This window comes from Electrona antarctica (assembly GCF_951216825.1).
Source record: "Electrona antarctica genome assembly, chromosome: 7".
NCBI lineage: Eukaryota > Metazoa > Chordata > Actinopteri > Myctophiformes > Myctophidae > Electrona > Electrona antarctica.
This window is the reverse complement of record NC_136812.1, coordinates 46,496,995-46,519,494: the sequence shown is the minus strand read 5'-3', so window position 1 is coordinate 46,519,494 and position 22,500 is coordinate 46,496,995. Positions and strand designations below refer to the sequence as shown.

General features: G+C 41.1%; 1 protein-coding gene across 1 annotated transcript in view; it reads left to right on the top strand.

Moving 5' to 3' along the window:
• Window positions 1-6,065: 6,065 nt before the first annotated feature.
• The window catches only part of tbxa2r (thromboxane A2 receptor), a gene marked incomplete at its 3' end in the record, with an annotated part of 22,317 nt that continues 5,882 nt past the window's right edge, over window positions 6,066-22,500 (top strand). The window contains exons 1-3 of the mRNA XM_079505555.1: window positions 6,066-6,306; window positions 16,270-16,709; window positions 17,636-17,902. Of these exons, the coding sequence (XP_079361681.1) occupies window positions 16,386-16,709; window positions 17,636-17,902 (591 nt within the window). The 5' untranslated portion in view covers window positions 6,066-6,306; window positions 16,270-16,385. The remainder of the gene's footprint in view (window positions 6,307-16,269; window positions 16,710-17,635; window positions 17,903-22,500) is intronic.

Here is a 22,500-nt window from a genome sequence, read left to right as displayed (position 1 = left end):
CCCAAGTTGAGGGTGTTTTGGAACAATATTCACAAATCACTGTGTTCAGTATTTAATACTCCAATACCTTTTAACTTCACAACCTTGTACCTGGGCCACATTGAATGTCTTAACCAGTCGAGATACACAAAGCTACTGCAGGTGCTCTTGGCAGCCAGCAAAAAGTCAATAACAAGAAGATGGCTAACCCCAATCACACCCACAATGGACGATTGGCACGGAATAGTCCTGGATATTTTCAAAATGGAAAAATTAACATACATCCTAAGAACTAGACTAGACAATTTCTACCAAATTTGGAACAACTGGATAGTACACATTGCCCCTCTGAGAGCTGACTTTGTGTGATCTCACTGGTCCTAATAGCCTGCTTTATGATCTTTGTAGAAAATGTTTAAGACACCCTTCCTCTTCTCATGGTCGAAATCCAAAGCTGTTTTGTTTTTGTCCCCCTCAGCAATGTTGTAAATATTTTCGTTTCTTGGTTGTTGTTGTTTTTTTGTCTTTGTCTTTTTTTTGTCTGCCCGCTCTTTCTTCTTTTTCTCCTTCTGAAATGTACACTCTGAAGCGATATTGCCCTTTGCCCCTGTTAAGTGTTGACCTGATGCCTAGTCCTGAAGAAATGGAATGGAGTCACTTGGAGGGGGGAGGGAGGGAAGAGGGGTGAAAAAAAATCCTGGGAACTGCACTTGTGTCCTATGTATACATAGAAATGCTGCTATTCTACTGCTTTTTCCAAATAAAATAAATATTATAAAAGAAAAAAAAAGTCTACATGGGTTAACAACTCCCCAGAGAAAATAAAATAAAATAAGATATGCATATATAAAACACAGTCACATTCTATCCATCAAGGTTAGTGGTAGTGCTTCTGTCCAGGAACCCTATGGTCAAGGTACAGAATTGATACTTAGTAAGTATAACTTCAGTTCTTAGATCTTCATAGTGGCTCCCTGTCAGTCAAATCATTTATTTAAAATACTAATTGATTTGTAAAGCATTGAATTGTTTAGGGCCAAAATATACAGTATTTCTGATGTTGTGCTATTTTAATGTACATCTGAGGTGGTCTGGAACAGCTCTGCTTCATGTCCCTATGATGAAAACAAAGAATGTGGAGAAGCCGTATTCAGGTTTTTTTATGCACCATAAATCACCACACCACAAACTCCCAGAAAACTGCAGGCTTGATAAAACTCTTTGTTCTTTTAAATCAACTATTGAGATTGTTTTAATCATTCTTCTGCACTGTAGTTTTGTTTTTATGTTTTATATTCAAATATGCTTGTGTTTATTTTGTTCTGTGCCTTCATGTCTTAATGCTTAATGTTTTGTGTAAAATGCTTACTGTTGAAATGTGTTATACAAATAGCACTTGCCTTCCTTTGCCTATGAAATATCAATGTATTGTTCAGGTCTGTCGTTTTTACACAGTGTAATTAATTTTGTTTGTTAGGGAACAAGGGGTCATCAGCTTAGAGATACGTAAGTGGGAAACCAAGCAATGTGTCTGCCTAGAGTGCTTTTTCTGTTGAAAATTAAAGAAATATTCCATCCCTGACAGCGGTACAGGAACTTTGTCTCTGTGTCAGGCAACAGGCGGCTGCACACCTGTGATAATGGCCTGGCAAATCATGACCCTTAAAGGGCCACTTCACCCATTTTGCAACCAGAGCTTATTGATGTTTAGGACACAAGAAACACTTTCCTGGGGTTTTTATGTGTGTAATGTGTTTTTTTTAGATATTTAGTCATGACGCCATGTTCATGACCAAAAACCTGTCATGAAAATGTGGTCTCACTTCCTTGCTGGACTACAAAGTCACACCTCAACGCAGCCTCCCCCTCTCCACAAGGAGGGGAAGTGCACTAAAGCATTATGGGCATTGTAGGAATTCAGCAATCCATTCAAACCCTAGTCAAACACACAGACTTCAGTATTTTTCTGGCCATAGGGTGCAAATGTCTAATTGTGCTACTGTTATCTACTACAAATACTATTATCATTGAGTGACTGCAGTTTCTTCTAGCGGTGAAATGTCCCTTTAAGTCAGACCTCCCGTTAGTGCTGTACCCGCTTTGGATGTTATCACCCCTTAATCAAGAGAATGTTCGTTATCAGCATCTTAGAAATACCCCCAGTATGTGATAATCAACAAACTGGGAAATCCGGAAGTGAAACTATGGGAGCGTTTGCTTTTTGTGTCAATGACGGAGCCGCGCCGTCTCTGGTGGCCTTGAGCCACGTGAGGCACCGCCGAGCGAGGCACTAGCCGAGCGAGTCGCCGTGCCGAGCGTTGCGACGGCCACCAGAGCTGACTCAGCGCCGTCCGAGTTACAAATCACCCATGCTGCGGGTTACAAATCACCCGTGCTGCGGGTTACAAATCACCCGTGCTGCAGGTTACCAATCACCCGTGGCTTCCTGTGATGTTGGTTAGGTTAGGGTTTGGGAATGTGAATGCCACGCTACCATCATATCAATCATATAGTGAAACATTTACAATAGTGTCAGTCACACATACAGGCTAGTGGTGATTCTCAAAGTGGTTCTACAGCCCCTCAAGGACCCCGGTCCCCAGCTAAATTACTGATAATTTGGAACTACTTCGTCTCTTAAAGCCGAGTGTACTAGCCTAAATTACAATTTCTTAATTGCAGGCAGACCGTGTGAACGCATACTGATTTCGGTTTCTCTAAAATTGGCTTTTGCCTTCTTAATTCCCTGTTCAAACGTATACTTTGCAATTTTGTGTTGGTCTACATCCCCACTGACTATAAAATTCTTTGTTTGTTGTTGTCTCTGCCAGGCCTAAGACCTGTTTTCAACACTGCTCGTCTTCCCGACCGTCAATCCGTGCAGTGTCTGTCTGTGAGCAGCTAAGCGGGGTGCATACGGGGTGCATACGTTGGTAACAGTCCGACAGGCATGTTCGACAACACCGTTGTTACAACTCACCCGTGGCTTCCTGTGTCCGGTTTTGGGTAGGGTGTCGGATTCATGACTACGAAGGAAAGGGGTGATAGTTCCAAGACAGGATAAGGTCTAGATTCTAGACCTATTTTGAGTGATGAATCAATAATAGGATTGAAACTTTCATTTGTTTACCACATTGGGATGTCAAAGGGCACCTGTTTTTCTCTTTTTGCTGATTTGCCAGACGCTATTAGGCCTACTTAACATTTCCTAATACCGGTATATTTCTTTGTCTTTAGACATAGTAAAACTTAATTGTCTACTTGCCGTGACATTCAAAACCAGACAAATAAGGTGCGTGGCATCAAAATGAATCCCAGCTGTTTTACATTCCATCTGGGATTCTGCTGGGCTGATCTACCAGTAAATCATTAGGATTCTCACTGTTTTCTATCTGGCCATTCCACTCTCTCAAACCCACTGTGCTTCTAAAAGCCTATAAAATGACAAGCCTAAAGCATTTTGGGTCGTTGGTTGGGATTTTGATTAGATACACGCACGATACCAGTCAGACAGTTGGAGCTCTGTCCTTCATAGTGAGTGCATCTGTAAGAAGCGTTCCATCTTCCTATTACCTTGTGGAAATTGAGCATTCCTGTAATTTGGGGTGTTGGTGTTGAAAATGACTGCTGTGTCATGTTGCCATGAGTCATGAGTGGGTTTTCTGTCACTGATTGCTGTAATTGACTTCCCTTTCTGCCCCCAAAAATGGAAGAAGCTCCTTACAGTAATTTTCCCATTACTTGGGCGTGCGTGTGCGTGTGCATGTACATGTGTGTGTGTACAACAGAACTGTGTTGGGTATCTTATCCGAGAATACAAAACCAATGCTATTTTGTTATTCTCCAATTTTAGAGAGAGTTATACATCAGATGACTGACAGAGATAAGTGGAGGAGATGAAATTGTAAATAAGACTGAATAACATACCGAATAAAAGACTCAATAGACAATAACAGTCACTTGTTGACAGTTCAAGTGCCTTAATTTTCAAGATGAACATGCACCTCAGACCTATCTACCGAGGAGAAAAGGTTTGCAACTGTATTAACTGTTAACCAATACATACTTTCAGTTCTGCTCTCCCCAGTATTATAGGTTTATTGGGCTCATAATGTGAGACATTTGCAAGGACGTTATGCAGAAAAGAAAGCAAAATATTCAATGCTCACGCTTTTATATTGATTCTGTTTTCTGTCTTCTTTAATAATATCTTTCTTGTGGGTTCACTGACTAACTGGAACTCTCCCAAGTGAGCTGTTTTGCATCCACGCTCAGTTCTTCCCGTCCCCACAAGCCCCTTCCCCTTGTCTTCCGGGCAGAGATGATGAATAGTGGTGGGCGGACAATATTCTTTTCACAGTTAGAGAAATATCCTAGACAATATAGCCTATTACAAAATATAATGGCAGTGGCTTTCTTGCTGTTCAATAGAAAGATACATACAGCCATGGTCATGATCTCTGAAATGTAACACATCTTAAACTAAGACTGAAATAAAACTATTAATTTGTTCATTCAATTTCACACTCATGACTAATCTACACTAATCTACAACTAGAAAAAGTGCCCCTCGGGGCACATGTCTTTCTTCACCAGGATGTTCACCAGGTGTTTTCAATGAATGGCTGGCCGCTGGCATACATGACAGATCCGGCTTGATTGCACTATAATGACTATAAAGATCATGTGTACCGACAAAAACACCTTGAAGACCTTAACAGGAGCCCTCGTACAAGGTTTCTTTGACTATCTTGGTACCTCTTGGTACCACAGCACCTCAAAGGCCCTTAAAACAAGGCTCCAGACATCCCAAAACAAACTGGTCAGGCTCCTACTTGGCCTCACCCCCCGAACCCACCTCACCCCTGCCCACTTTGACAGGCTGGAATGGCTTAGGGTCGACGACAGAGTACAGCATCTTGCAATGGGTATGGTCCACAATATTCGATACACCACCAAGATACCCATGTACCTGTCTAAATACTTCCTTAATGTTAACGAAGTCCACACCCACAACACCAGAGGGAGTGCAACGAACCATGTACAACCCAGATTCGGCACAAACGAATCGAAGCGAAATGATTTTCGCTCCTATGCCACCAAAATGTGGAACGCCCTGTTCTTTGACTATATAGAAGTGTCTATTTGTACGTCTCTAAATGTTTTGATGAATTGAACATGGTGGACCCTCTTGTAAACAAGTGTAATGCTTAATTGGGTCGTCCACTCACAGTTAACAGTCTTTGTATTGAGTTTGTGCTTGAAATGTACTGTAATTCTGCAAACTGTTAATAAATATTTCAATCAATCAATCAAAACTTGTGTGATATTTCGATAAAATCTTTAGGACGAATTTACTTTTTTATTTTAAGATTGACACATTTTGAAAGCTTGTGAAATCATGAGCCATAGCCTAATAGCCTAGCTATTTACTGAACTGGTAGACCTACTTTAAGTATAGCCTATTAATGCAAATACTTTTGTAGGCTTTGTAATGAAAGTAAATTGTTGAATGCATGACTTTTACTTGGCCTAGTCGGGGGGGGCTAGACTATACTGAACTATGGTTTGTTTATTCTGTTTCATTTCAACAATCAATTTGGCCGGCCTATCATCTGTTTATTTGTGCCGTAAAAGTAAAGATCGAGTCTGCATGATTTAATCACTCGGACTCATCCATTGTTGTCCTTGTCCCACTCATCCTCCTTTGAACGCCTGCTGCACGCACGAACACACGCACGCACGCATGAAATGATAGAGACGAAATGAACAGACCTGGCCCGAGTCCTCCTGCAGACTACAGTAGCCTGTAGCCATGACTACAGACAGACACGAGACAGCACCCAAACAGCGAGTGGACTGTAGACGTGTGCAGCGGTGCAGTTTGTTTGAGTCGAAATAATGAGAGCCGATTCATGAATCATATCCGATTCATGAGCGCTCACGCTCATATATAGCCTGCACGTTCGACAAAAGATTCGTTCGTTCATGTTTTTCGCCGAACCCTGAAAGAGGAGGGGAAAAGCGAATACAGTGACTTTTTGCGGTGGAAAAGTGGTAGTTGTTGTAGACAGTGTTGTTGCTCAGTCATATGGACATATGCAGGCTGCAGTGCTTGCTTGTCATCATCACTCTGTCCGTCTGACTTCTGCGTGAGAGTGCGTCCACTGATGTGACGATGCGTCACCGCACTGACCGAAGAGGACACTTCTGGAAATGGATTGGAGCTAATTATTAAGTGTCCCATCCTGCGCCGTCGCGCACATTTGCACAACAAACGGTCATCATTGTTTTGTGGAGGAATACTTGAGCGGTGCGACGGTGAAGGTGAGCAATGTAGGCTAAATAGATTAAATACAATTAATAGTAGGCTAGATATTTAGCGTGTACATTTGTGCATGAACTATAGGCAAGTATCCTCCAACTCCCAAGTGTCCAAAAAGTTGGATACAGAACAGGTCCCGGTATGCTATTTCTATGTTCTTTTAAATAATTGTAATGTTTGTTTCTTAATGTATGCATTTTTTTCATTAGCTCTCATCAACCACATCACATGCAACTTTAGCATAGTTCATTTCTTTATAATTCAGATGAAGGCATGCAGGCAACGGACACCTGTTATTGATTAGCACCACTGTGCAGCTGTTATGACTTTTATGTCGGGTGAGGTGAGAATGAGTGAGAGTGAGATGTAAACACATTCTACAGGCGCCTAGCAGACACAAAATGACACATATTCCCAAACTGTCACCAGTTTTCAACATGTTAGGGCCTAGGCCTATAAATAACAGTTACCTAACAGGTTACCTAACAGGTACCTACAGTATATATAGTTTAGTTTAGTTTATTTGAACATCTTCACAGAACAGATTCAAGTGCAGTTTACATCAGCAGAGAAAAAAAGAATGAAGACCCGTGAAGGTGATCAAAAGGCATGGGCTGAAGCTTAAAAGCTTATAAGTGCCCATCCTACTCGCAGCACAGCATTAGAAATACTCAGCATAATTATCAGTTTAACAATACATTAATCAGAGACAAAAAAGAGAAAAACAATTAACAACCCTACACCCAACCCACACCCGTGTCACTGTAGAGATCCACCAGGATCCATAGTGATTATGACTGCTTTAGTTAGATATTAGTATTGTTTCACACACACACACACACACACGCGCACACACACACACACACACACACACACACACACACACACACACACACACACACACACACACACACACACACACACACACACACCTATGATAAACTGTACTGTACTATAGGTACCAGTATATATACCCAAATTGATATGCAGCCTATTTGGCCTTATGGACCCCCATCTGAAAATGTTTCGTGCCAGGTCTGCATATAAGAAGATTCTGTTACTTTTTTCAAAAAATATCTAATCTAGTACAGACTCACAATGTGTTGCAGTTGTGAGCTTGTAGAACTGCTATTTTTGAACAACATGGACCACATTTCACCACATCAGAATGAAATGTGGTACTCTAATGAGGCTGGCAGGCCACTGTCAGGCACCCAGAATTAGAGGCAGGCAAACTGACACTATGGCAGGAAAGGCAATAAGTGCACCACCTATGTACATGAACTGCAGAACAACAATGGAGAGCTCAAGACCCAGATGTTGGGTAGGAGAGTGTGCAGGGCAACGATTCAGGAGTAGCGAGTTGGCATCAAGTTCCCTCTATACGCTGGGATAGTCATAATGATAGAATAATTGTGGTCATTTCCAGGCTGTAAACAAAGTAAAGTAATCTTTATATCGTCCAGTAGTTAAGAAGTTAAGCGTAGTGGACACTGGACAAGCACTGTTGTGGGAAGTTCAAAGGAACAGCTTTTGTTTGAACTGTGATAATGGATAACATCAGGCAGATGACCAGGCTCTGCCTGGGTTCCCTGGAATGTTAACAATGAAATCATGTTGGCTATAAACATTTCAACAGCTGATTCAAATTAATTCCTAACACGAATGTGTATATTCAATCGTGTCAAGTGAAGCTTGTCCTGCGTAGCCCATGGATAGTGGCCTCAAAGGTGCATTACTAGTCCAGTGCAAATGTTTGTTCAGTAATGGGGGTCCCCGTCTCACCAGCTCTATAGTAAACCGAAAATACCGTACATTATCAGGTCAGGATAACAGTTTCATCCAATCAAGAGAGAGAGAGAGAGAGTATACAGGACACCTATATGGACCGGTAAACACATGAAATAGGATGTGATGAAACAAAGAAATGGGCAAAATTGGAATTGGACCACAAGCTGTTAAATTAACTTTTGTTCCATTCCTTTTGTAACTCAGTGGGTAGATTATTAAAAAGGATGCTTGAACTTCTATCAAGTTTCTGTTCAAAGTTCCTTTTGATTTCCATTCAAAGTAATTTTACAGGGTAAACCAAATATTAAAAGTGACAGCATTCAAAACTAATGCTATACTCCATTGGACAAGGGTGTCGTTCGCCAAATTGCCAGAGCTACAAGCTCACAAAGGCTCCTTTCCACCAGGGTTGAACTGGTTCGGTCCTTGGTTCCCGCCTGATATTGAACCAGTTCAGAGTGTTTCCACTGAAAGTGAATTTGGTTCAGAACCCTAAAAGGTGGTTTGGAACTGGAACCAAGAAACGGTTCTGCGAAAGAACCACGGTTCCAATAATCTAGAACGGACCAGTTCTAGAACCAAAGTTCTTTTGGTGGAAAATGGGCCAAAGTGTGCTGCGTTGTCCAATGTGTAGATTGGCTATTCGGCAAGTGACAGTATACAAGTATACAATGAAATAAGGCTTAATGACAGCTCTCAGCAAATGGAGCATGCCATTATAACCTACATTCTCCTAAGCTCTCCTCCACTCCTCTCAATTAAGTCCTGTGGTTCCCCATTAGTTTGAATAAGAAACCGTATGATCGCGGTCGAGTACAGTAGGACTGGCTTGCAGATAATGATGGACATTGACGTATTGATTTGAGCTGATAAGTGATAACTGGGTGCTTCAGCCTAATGGTATACTCACAGGGTCACACGGGGGTGCACGTGGGGGCTGGCGCCGGCACTCTAGTCTGTCTCGTTTCCGCGCGCTCTCTCTCATGGGGGCGGTTCAGTCACATAACCTGATAACTGGCAGGAGGAGGAGGATGTGAGAGGAGGAGGATGCAATAAGAGGTTGTCTCCCTCCTTTCCTTTTCCGTTTAAACTCCACTTAAACCCGGATACAAGAAGCGTGGCCACTAAGGTATGGAAGAGTGGGCACCTCAATGTAAAATTTGCCATGTGGAAAAAAAAGAAAGAAAAACGTATACCAGATCATATCAGACCAGAATCTAGCCTTAATCTTCTTGTTTATGACAAAAATAAATTGTAGCAATATTGTAGAAATATTAGACCTTAATTGTCAAATGTTCAAGCATGTTATAATCATCTTTTAATATACATTTTTTGTTAACATTTTGGACCAAAGTTGAGCCAAGTTTTCATTGAAGGTGCCCACTCTTACTTGTAGTGCCCACTCTTCCTTAGTGCCTACTCTTCCTGTTACCCTTAAACCCATACTGTACACTTTGTGGACAGAGGTCCCACAGGGGTGGTAGTGTAGTGGTGTGTTTCCACTATCCAGCTGATGTTCACCCTCGTTAATGTGCGTGACATCATCATCAAACCCGGAAGTTATGCAGGAATGCCTACTGAGTGGCAAAAAACTACTTTATGGCCTTGACAACCCATGCATCCAAACATAAAAGTCCTATCTGATTGCATTAAACAACATTAAACAATGTTAAACTCACTTTGCATGTTGCTTTGCCACTCGATTTGCCACTCGATGTGCCATTCACTTTAAACATGCGCATACCCTCTATTTGTGTGTTTCTGCATACAATAGACCAACACGTAACACCTACAGTAATCTAAGCATCAAAACCAAGCATTTTTACAAGTGACCATCTCTGGTATTATAAAAAAACTATTGTGAAGCCAAATAACTTTTCATTGGGTTGTTAAACTCAAGATAACTACAATATGACTGTGAATTAAAACATTTAAAGGGAGAATGACACGGCCTGATTATATCATTTTGATACTGTACATCAAGTACATGTGATGACGTCACGCAGCAGTCTGGGGCATATTGTATTTAGCCCTACTGTATTGATACTCTCACCTCTCCCTGCCTGTCTTAATTTGCAAATCTGTGCATATGAAATGTAAAAAATAATTAAAATATATATTTCCCCTCAAATAGTTTTACCAACATTGTTCATGTGAAATAGTTTGTTTATGCTTATTTATTGAATTTATAAGAAACGCTATATGGGTGTCCCGGGGGGGCTGAGCCTGAATTCTGGCCGAGGACAAGGCACCTCAAACTGGTGAGATTACCGGCGGGGGCCGGAGGAGACCGCTGGAGTCGGACTCAAGTTTGATATAGCGATTATGCAACAGTTACCCTAAAAACAAAAACACACAGCAACTCAATTGCATTGTAAATAAGATATTTGATAGAAATTAATAATTTATGAATGCCATATTTAGCCAGTACGAATGCAAATCTGCCATCCAAATGACTAGCCTAACCAGTAGCTACTAAGCCTATAGTAGCCAGTGCTCAGTGCGAGAGGGAGAAAGATCATGGCCGACCCCTCCCACCCTGGCCACGGCCTCCTCACCCTGCTCCCCTCTGGGAGACGGTTGCGGCTACCGAAGGCTACAAAAGTCCGCCACAGACTGAGCTTTTTCCCCTCAGCCGCCAGGCTGCTAAATGACTCTGGTTTCCCTCCCACCCTTGCCCCCTAGGGAGTGTCACCGGACATGTTTGCCATTGGACTTTTAATCGAATCGCGACCCAAATAATCAAAATCGATTATTGAGAGGATTTATTTGGCAATTGAAAAACCAATAAAAGCATCTTTAAATCGGTTCTAAAACTAACAGGTTTTAACCAATGCAGGGATTTAGAAATGGGTGCTTGTGTATCGTACAGTAGCTCTACTGTTTGTTTGGTTACTTGATTGCGCAGGTGCATTCTATAGTGACAACCCTGTAAGACAACCCAGAATAAAGCAGGCAAAAATCAGGAATTACTATCGTAATTCCTCAATTATTAATCCGGGCTTTTATTTGTCTCAACCGATTCTGATACCGGTCTTTTATTGGAAGGAGGCAGCTATAAGAAGGAGGCCTATATTTCTACTTTTCAAACTGTCAGGATCAAGGAGATGGGTCGCACACACCAAGACTGTGGTTCAAAAAGTTTTATTTCAAACCATGACAAACGTTTCGGCTATCCAGCCTTCATCAGTGTGGAGTGTGACTGAATGTTGGTTCCTTTTAAGGAGTGGTGACATGGTGCAGGTGCACACAATCACCGCTGATCACCTCCTATCACACCCGGTGGATAAACACAGATTGGGGCTGTGTGAAATTAGCCTGGTTAATAAACCAGACCGAATCAGCCGTTGGCAAAAAAAATTTGCCTACCAGCGGATTACGGTCTGGCGAGGCTCAGTAGCACGCCTCTTTCCTACAACCGAGAACAGGTCGGACCAATCGGGACACGGTATGCAATATGGGCGGGCTTTGGTACAGTGACGTTCAATGCTTGAGACTTTTGACTGACAGTAGCTCTGACCAATTGCGTCAAAGAGAAAATGTTTGAACCCGCCCCCCGGGAAATGAAATCCAAGTGGAGCCAGCCCAGACTAATATACCGCGACAGTGTTGTGTGGCTTATTATCCAGGCTAGTGTGATATAGTCTCTGTTAGTAGTCAATAAATGTGACTAGTAATTACAACTCTTAATATGCATATATATATACAACTTCAAACTGGTCATAATGAATAAATCACATTTTGTGTCAGTTAGAACCCAGTAAAATGTGCTGGGCTCATGTAGCGTATTGAAATCAAGTCCTCATGAAATGTTAAACAGTGCAGTTGCTCACGTCATTTTAACTTTTTTTTCATAACCATATTGCTTATGGTAATAACATCAACACATCAATTTAATTTGAACAAACAAATGTCAATTTGAAGCTATGATTCCCTGCTTTCATGGAATAAATGGAAATAAATCCAATGGAAGTCCCTCAGTCAAATCCGGTCACAAATATATATAGGCTAACTTCAAATGAGATATACTACAACAGTACCGTGGTCCAGCCTATTGATTGCACATTCAAATATCTGTATCTAGGCCTACAGTTAGGCTAATGACAAATTAAGATGCAAATAATAAAATAAAAATACATTATATGGTAGGCTATTTCCTATAATATCAAAGCAGCTTATATGAACAGTGCAACACTGCAGTGATCTAACTCTTGTAACTTCAATGGGGTACATTCACAATGAGAGAGAGAGAGAGAGAGAGAGCTTGTTCGTTGCATAAAGGGTAGATGTTGCGAAGGCTCTCAGGTGGGTCTCCATATATGGGGATAAAAGGCCGTCACTTGGTGTTGTGAGGGCTCTCAGATGGATCTCCATATATGGGGATAAAAGGCCGTCACTTGGATCTCCACATATGAGGATAATTTATAGCCCATATGTGGAGATAATGGAAATATCCAATGCTGACATCAGATTAATATGGAAACCCCATATAGGGATATACACGTGTGTCATCGTCAGATGCGATTGGCACGCATATAACTAAAAGTATAAAAAGGATTACAATCAGAGGCTTAAATGGGCAGAATATCTTCTACTATCTTGGGCACGAGTCGGTTAGATAGGACGGAATATCTGGCCAAGCAAGTTATAGAGCTTTGCATTGGGGGTTTCCACATCCCGGTTAAGTTCGTATCGAACACCACTGTAGTGGGTCCTAACTAAATAACCAGCACTGGTTCGAGCTATTTTACAGTAGATCTGCTAGCACCATGGGGCTGCTGTGACTGCAGATAGCAGCCCCATGGTGCTAGCAGATCTGCCTTTTATGCATAAAAGGCTATTAGTCTACTAGTAATAAGTAACTTTGTCATGTTTTCCGGACGATACGCGACCCGTTTTTCCTCCCGGAATTATTCCTCGTTATGGACGCTCCACGACCCGTTTTTCCTCCAGGATTCTATCGATATTTGCCGGCAGCATATCGATTATTTATTGCGGGAGGAAGTATCGATATATATATATCGCAATATCGATATTTCAGCACACCCCTAATAAATATATATATATGCAGTGGTGTAATGTAACCAAGTACATTTACTCAAGTACTGTATTGTACATTACTTGAGTATTTCAAATTTCCAATACTTTTACTTCTAGTCTTCTACTCCACTACAATTATTTGAAAACTTTAGTTACTAGTTACTTTGTAGATTTTAATTTTGATTAGAAAAGCTACATTAACCACTTTCAACCCTATACATTTTGGCCATTTGAAAATATTTTGTACACATTTTGAACTTGTGAAATGGGCCATTATGCAATATGAGTTATTTTACTTTTAGTACTTTAAGTACATTTTGATGCAGATCCTTTTGTACTTGAGTACATTTTGAATACAGTATTTCTACTATACTGTATCGGTATCAGAACAGTATTGGTATCGGCCCTTATTTGGTCATATCGGGTCATATCGGTATCGGTGAATATGCCAGTCTAACCACCGATCCGAAACAGAGGTAAGGGGTTGACAATATGGCAGGTAAATAAAATGTTGGGGCATGTGCTTTCGAGTTGTCCAAACTGCATAGTGCACTTGAGCGAGGAGTCTGCTATAAACAACACAAGATATACAGCTAGATAGCTATAAACACAACACGAGATATCTGTCTCTAAACAAACACCTCCGCTCTGCTCCGTCCATAGAGTTGGCTTTGTCTCCCCTTCTCTCTCCCTCTCTCCACACACAGTATAACACAGCACGCACGCACACACATGTGCGTGCGTGCAACACACACACACACACACACACACACACACACCCACTCAACGTGCAGTCAGTGGCTCAAAAAGCTCATTTACTCTACTACGATAAGAAAACACCTGCAGACTTTTGTCGCATGTTCCGCGCAGTTCCCTACTAACATGTGAAGAATGCAACGCAGCTCAACGGTCAAAGCTTAGCATAGAATAATGTGTCAAGTTAGATGAATGTCAACCCTTGACTTCTGGTCTGTGGACTTCAAAATAAGATCTTTTTTATTATTATAAATATTATTCTCTGGTATCGGTATTTGGTATCGGCTAACACAGAAATTGTGGTATCTGAATCGAATCGCGAACGAAAAATCGGGACATCCCTACTTTTACTTACCGTGTGTGTGTGTGTGTGTGTGTGTGTGCGTGTGCGTGTGCGTGTGCGCGTGCGTGCGCGCAGTATAATACCTCACAATGCGTATGGAGCGTGTAGATTGTAGGTTATTGTCACTATTTGTACGTTGAAGTCTATTAGACTAGTGGTTTTACATTAATCAAATGTATTTATCTAGAGTCATAGCCATAGAGTTGTAGGACTATAATAGTACTCTATCAGCACTTAATCATTGTGAAACAAGTTATCTGCTTAACAAACACAGCCAAGGACACCATTGTCCCTGTGACTGACATTATACTGATGACTGAGGAACAGAGGCATGCCAGCAAGAAGATGGATCATTCTAATGAAATATCCATCCACTATTTATCAAGACCTGACACTTTACACTTTAGCATGTCATTTGTCTTTCTTTTTTTTTTACTTTGAACATGAGACATTTTAAACTTCTTGCCTTGACTTCCTGTGTCAGTACTGTTGAACAAACTCCATTTCCTGACTAGATAGGATGCCTCTCTCTCTCTCTCTCTCTCTCTCTCTCTCTCTCTCTCTCTCTCTCCCCCACTATTTGTATGAGCGTGCTAATATTAGCATACTGATCATTGTCCCACGTGTGATTGATATGGTAACTAAACTGTCTACTTACTTACATTACTATAATTAAACTATAATTGATTGCGTTTAAAGCTGCACTACTACCCTAACTTTCCTGTTCTACCCCGGGTTGCTGGCTCAGGGGATAAATTGAATCTTGACCCTCATGTCAACATCCGTGTCAGGTCATGTGTCTATAGGTGAGAACATGACCTTTGACACGATCTAAATGTCTCAATGGAAGAGCAGGGAGACACAATACAACCACAATTGTAACATACAGTTGGGTGCCACCGATATTGTCCCTTATCATTTGACCCATTTAGGCCTGACCTCAAAACTTTTAAAAATCCTTCTAAATCCTCCAGTTTTCTGAAATAAATATTTTCACGATTTTTCAAAAATAGCAGACCTACAAGCTCGTAGCGCGCCACTCGGTGGCGCGCTATGAGCTTGTAGATCTGCTATTTTTCAATAGCTAAATTATAACATAATGTTTAAAACACCAAAAGGGGTTCCCGCCCAAAATGGGTTAACTGTCCTTTTGCGTAGATCACGCAAACCTCAGCAAAAAGAAAAGGACAATATCGATGGCCTCCAACTGTACATACCATACCGATTGGACCAAATTAAAATTCATTCATAAGATAAGTTATATAAGTTTTTTTTAATTATTATTTAACACTGTTTTTCAACCACAGGAGATTGGATTTAATCCCCAAATTGAATATTCAACAGGGCAGGTTTGCCAGTATTGATTCAATGATTCCACATGAAGTCACAAAGTTGTCATTGTCTGATGTGCCATAATAAGCTTGTTTAACTTATAACAGACTCTACACGATGATGAGTCCCTGTTCCGCAGCATAATGCTGGTTCCTTTTAGGGTTCCAGTTTAATTTATCTTGTGTCGTGACTCGTGTGTTTGGCTGGTCCAACAACAATATGCCTCTAAGGCCTTGTACAGATTGCAGGCTAATCCTTTCTAAAATCTGTGATGACAGAGTAATGTGACTAATGCTTAACTTGTGCTCTGTTGTACGTTGCTCGCTGAAAATTGATTATCGGTCTTGAGTTTCCGAGTGTCCAGACAAGGTTCAAGGTTCAAATTTATTTTTGTGTCCCCGAAGGGCAAATTGGGTTGCAGTGGCATAGACATCAGTACATGAGAACAATACAATAAGAACATAATAGAGTACATGGCAGATACCAAGAAAGTACAATATAGTGCACGTTGACCATAGAGTGCAAATCGTTAAAGTTAGACGTTAGATATCTGAACCTAGGAATGAGTTTCAGATCTGATTTGTAAAAATCTGATTATTATTTTTTCTAGTTGGATAAAAAACAATATGATTCCAATCTGGATAGGCCAAAAATGTAGGCTGCCAGTCTGAACATAGACTAAATCTCATTGTTCTTTCCCCAGGGAGAAACGACTACCAGACAAGAGGAAGGCCTCGCGGTGGTCAACTTCGTCCAACTCCCCCAACCCATTCCCCCCATAAGCTTCCTGGAGTGAAGCGGTCAGTCAGGTCGGTCACCATGAACGTCTCTGGCCCCGCTCCGCTGGCCAACGAGACCACTCCGCACTGCTTCTCCATCAACAGCCCCCCGTTCCGCTACAACCACACCGTGGCCTCGGCCTACTTCTCGTCCGTCTTCACCACGCTGGGCCTCAGCTCCAACCTGGTGGCCTTCGTGGTCCTCGTCAAGTCGTACCAGCGCACGCACAGCCGCTCGCGCTCCTCCTTCCTCATCTTCCTCTGCGGCCTGGTGCTGACCGACTTCATGGGCCTGCTGGTGACAGGCTCCATCGTGGTGTCCTTCCACGTCACGCAATTCAACTGGCGCCAGCTGGACCCCCAGGTTACAATAGTTTCCATTTCATTTTAGTTTAGTTTTAGTTCATTTAGATTTTTTTACCAGCTGCTGTGTAAAAGCACAGCTGGTCAATGTGCTCTTGCTGGAGCTTTCTGTAGAGACCTATGGTCCTGATTGGATGCCTTGTCTCTAGGCAACCACACACTTCTCTAGCCGACCTCTAAGCCAATGGGAGACTGTGCGTGCACACACACACACACACACACACACACACACACACACACACACACACACACACACACACACACACACACACACACACACACACACACACACACACACACACGTCACCTGGACAGATCCTGTCACAATACAGATAGACACAGATATTTTAATTAGTTAGTTCTGTAAACACAAAATACAGTTTGTTACTTATCCTTTATTTATTTTATTAGTTAAAGGGCAATACCACTAATTTTCAACATTGAGCTATATATACACCTTGTTGAAATATATATTTTTTAAAAGCCCCCTTCTGTGTTACCTAGAACTGGAGGTCTAGAACTTGGGGTCATGTGATCAGTGACATAGGGATTGATTGATTGATTGATTGATTGATTGATTGATTGAAAATTGTATCACAGTTTGTAGAATGGTTACAGTTCAACGAAAGTACCGGTCAATACAAAATCTGCTACGAGGATAAAACCAGAAAAAGCACTAAGACCTGTTTACATTAGGTTCCTCCGTTTTCAATTCATCAGAAGTTAGAACATTTAAAGACGTGCAAATATACACTTCTATGCAAAAAGGGAAGGTGTACTCTGCAGGCCAGAATGGGGGATGACGATGGCCTAGTTCAATGTTGAAAATGAGTGGTATTCCCCGTTAACTAAAATGGTTTTATTTTATGTTAGTTTTCGTTATTTCGTTATTTTTCGTTAACTCTAATAACCTTTTGTCACCGCCAGTGCCACTTCTGCAACTTCATGGGCATGTCCATGGTCTTCTACGGCCTGTCGCCGCTGCTGCTGGGCGCCGCCATGGCTGTGGAGCGCTTCGTGGGCATCAACTGCCCCTTCGCCCGCTCCGCTGCCCCCAAGCGCCGCGCCGTCTCCATGGTGCTGGCGGTGTGGGCGCTGGCCTTCTGCGTGGCGCTGCTGCCCCCGGTGGCCGGCGTGGGCAGCTACCACATGCAGCTGCCCGGGTCCTGGTGCTTCCTGAACATCAGCGCCCAGGTAGGGATGGTTGAACGGTGTGTTCATTTTGTTGACTAGGACTAAAAGACTTAAGGTTTTGATATTTAGTCGAAGGCCTAAACAATTTCAGACGACTACATGGGACTAAAACCAAACGGTGCTTTCAAAAGACTAAGATTAAATCAGAATTTGCTGTCAAAATTAAGACGAAAAGACAAAGATTTTGATATTTAGTCGACTAGACTAGACTAAGACTAAACAATTTCAGATTACTAAAATAGGACTACAAGTAAAGGGTGTGTTTTTCAAAGGACGAAGACTAAATAAGAATTTGCTGTCAAAATTAACACTGGATGGGAAGATATGAAAATTTCATGTCACGATTACTATGTCAAAATGTATTGTGATTAACGATAGGCCTATCATCGCGATAATCAACCATGGTTAAAACTTAAAATGCCACTTAAATGCCGTTAATACCTTAGTAGCCCGGAACTATTTAATCCATTTCATCCATGTGCCCATCATTTATAGCGCACAGACCACTTTTACCGGCGCACCGGAAGTTGGTGTGCATGTCTGTGTAGCAGCTAACAATAGCCACACCACTCTAGAGTCGATCGACAACAACGGGAGACAAGAATAAATCTATCGCGACTAGCGACTGGACCGCGGAAGGCCGTCAAACACAGGATCTTTTTTCAGAATTAGACGGGATGATTTAGATTGGGAGTTATGATCGTTTTAAGATTTTCGTTTTCGTCCGCTAAACAGGCAGGGAACATTTTCGATGACGTGTCACTTTTTGACACGTCATCGGATCGAGCAACAAGCGCTCCTAGGCTCTAGAACGATGTGAACGGTTTTGTTATCATTAATCTCCGTCCTATTTATCAATCTCCGGCTTGGGCACTTGACCATGACCTTGAACTTGACGGAGAACTCCGCCCCGGGCCTCCATGGTGTTAACCACTTGAACCCCCAGCATCTCTATTCTGGAGGGAAAGTTCGGAAAAAAAAGGCTGTCAGATCTACAAGTTCTGTGAGCTCGTCCATCTGCAATTTTTTGGCGAATCGATTTATTTAGAGTGCATTACGAGCGTATACCAAATGCTCTTTACAGGTACGTTTTATCAAGTACAGAATAGTTAGGAACCAAATGGACCCTTATGGGTCTGTAACTCTGAGCGTGTACAAATGTATGGAGGGCCAAAACTGCCATATCTAAAAAATAAATGAATAAATAAAATAATAAATAAATAAATCCAAAAATAAATAAATATATATGCAAAGAAATATATAAATCAATAATTAAATGCAAAAATAAATAAATAAATAGGCAAATAAATATAGAAATGAATAATTAAATGTATTCATTTGTTTTAATTATGTACACATTTAAATGCGCATTTAAATACACATTTAAATATGCATTTAAATATGCATTTAAATGTGCATTTAAATACACATTTAAATGCACATTTAAATATGCATTTAAATACGCATTTAAATACACATTTAAATGTGCATTTAATTTGTGTATTTCAAGCTGCTTTTCCCAAGGGTGTATTTCATGAACCGTATGTTAATGAGGGGGCGTGTCTTTCCTAATGAGGGTCTGTCTTTCCTATTCAGCCATTAGCAATCTAACCCAGAGCAATCAAACACCAAAAGATCCCATCCAGCCACTAGCATATAGTTTTGGATTTTACATTTAATTTTAGTTTAGTTTGTTTGTTTTGAATATATATATCTTTTTTTAATTAAGTTATTGGCATCAAAATGTACTTTAAGTACCCAAAGTAAAAGTGTCCTAAATGTATACAAATCTTTTGAAAATAGCAGATCTCCCCAAGCTCACAATGTGTCGCATCGCGGCCCATGTGAGCTTGTAGATCGGCTATTTTTAAATGCCCAAAATCTATATATGCTAGGGCTATTGTATGTAAGTTTTGTAATAATAATCAAAATCTACAAATTAATTAGTAACTAAAGTTTTCAAATAAATGTAATGGAGTAAAAGTAGGCTACAATTTTGGGATTTGTAAAAGTATTGGTATTGGAAAATACTCAAGTAAAGTACCAGTAAGACCTCCTTGCACGCATCCGCCTGGGTGACGGCAGACTGCTGGGCCGCTGGCGCTTTGGCATGGGGGGTCAGATCAACATATGGAATGAATTCTGTACTGGCCATATATGGAGCGTGTCTTGAGTGTACAGGGTTTGATGAGGTCAGAGGTCAGATCAACATATAGAACAGGACAACTCCAGTCAGAACAGGTCAACTCCATATATGGAGATATAAGGGTGGCAGCGGGGGCAGTGTCTTGAGAGTACGGGCCTTAATCTTCGCGCCTGTTGCATGGACAGGTATCAGTCAAAAGGGAGACATTGAAGTGGAAGGACAGGTGGAGAAGGATCAACATATGGAATGTCAGAACAGGAAGGAGAGGTGGAGAAGGATCAACATATGGAATGTCAGAACAGGTCAGCTCCATATAGAGATCTAAGGGTTTGAGTTTGAGGTCAGATGTAGAGTTGCTGGCCGGCTCCATATGCAGATCTAGGTGATGATCCAGTCTTCTCCATGTATGCCTATCCAGGGTTTGATGAGGTCAGTGTCATGATCTTCATATATGGAGATGGCCATATATGGAGACGTGATGTCACGAGGCGTGATGTCACGAGGCATGATGTCACGAGGTGTGATGTCATGAGGTGTGGACTGATGACTATATATGGAGGCGTGACGCTGACTGATGGAATATGCAGGTTTTCATATTAAACTGTGTATATCTCAACAAATATCTCAAACTTGTAGCCTACTTAGGTACAATACTTAAGTAAATGTACTAGATATTTTCCACCACTGCAAATACAATGCTAAAAATTTTGAACACAAGAAAGGGTTTGATTGATTGATTGATTGATTGATCCAGCATTTCATCCATGGATTGAAACAGTTTGTATAATTTGGGTACAGTTCAAACGAAGGTACAGGACAAAAACTGCTATGAGGATAAAACCAGAAAAAACACTAAGACTTGTTTGTTTACATCAGGGTCCTCCATTTTCAATTTATCAGAAAGACGGGTAACAGGGTTACAGGTCAAGTGGACACCTTGGATGAGTGGGCACTAGGTACAGGGTTGTAGTTTTTCTGGCACCTTGGATGAGTGGGCACTAGGTACAGGGTTGTAGTTTTTCTGGCACCTTGGTCGATTACCTTTGACCTCAGTACATTTTATTCTCAGTAGTAATTCTTAGTGGGGCAACTGGGCACCTAGGGGTAGGATAACTGGGCACCTGGACAACTTGGCACTGAGTAAAGGTGGGCAGTTTTTTTGCCACCTTGGTCGGGCACCATTGACATCAGTACATTTTATTCTCAGTAACATTCTTCTTGTGTGCAGTGAGATTAAGTATTGGCCTAAATTGGACATCATATATCTCTGATTGCACACTGTATGTGTATGCCCAGGCAAACATATTAATGCAGACATTTTGTAAGTGCTCTTCAGATGTCAAGGTTTAACTTTTTAAAGCATTTTGCACACCATTGTACACCAGGGGTTTTCAACTGATTATGAACCAGGGACCACGTACCACCCTGACTGAGAATCAACCTGGGGACCACCACCCTGACTGAGAATTAACCTGGGGGCCATTGTTGTGTTGGGAGGGGGGATATGGTCGTGGTGTGGGGGAAAGAAATTAACCTTCCATATTGAACTCATGTTGCTGTTCATTGTAACTTATTCTATGAGTAAGCAGACACCTGCGATTGATTATGGGCACATTTCCTTAATGGTGACTCAACCAGGCAATCCGGTTTCCCTTGAGATTCTAACTCACTTTTCTGTGGAAGTTCTTGACATCCGACTTCCCAGTAACTGACAACATCGACGCGTCATCATTTGTCACCAGATAATTTACTGCATTGTTTCTCAACTGGTCAATACAATAAATTCAAATACGAATCTTCACTTTCCTACATTACTAAATGCATGGTCAGGGTCCAGGGACCACATGCAACACCTTCACGGACCACCAGTGGTCCACGGACCACCTGTTGAAAACCCATGTTGTACACCATCACTTGTTTACCTTTACTACCACCATATGATAATATTGTATCTGTATTTATTTATCATCATTTCCTGGGAAAACAGACAAGTACAGTCGATCTCTGAGCTCCTACATAGATTATCCAATGGTTGTTAAGTGACATCATCAAGTTCCACCCGATCAGTGAGTGACATCATCAAGGTCCACCCCCTCATTAACATATGGTTCATGAAATAGACCTTTGGGAAAAGCAGCTTGAAATACACATTTAAATGTGCATTTAAATGTGCATTTAAATGTGCATTTAAATGTGCATTTTAAAGGGGAATTTAAATGCATATTTAAATGTACATTTAAATGCGTATTTAAAGGTACATTTAAATGCGTATTTAAATGTACATTTAAATGTACATTTAAATGTACATTTAAATGTACATTTAAATGTTTACATTTACATTTAAATGTACATTTAAATGTGTAGATAAATAAAAATAAATAAATAAATAGTCACTTAAATACATTTAATTATTGATGTATATATTTCTTTGCATATATATATATATTTTTTG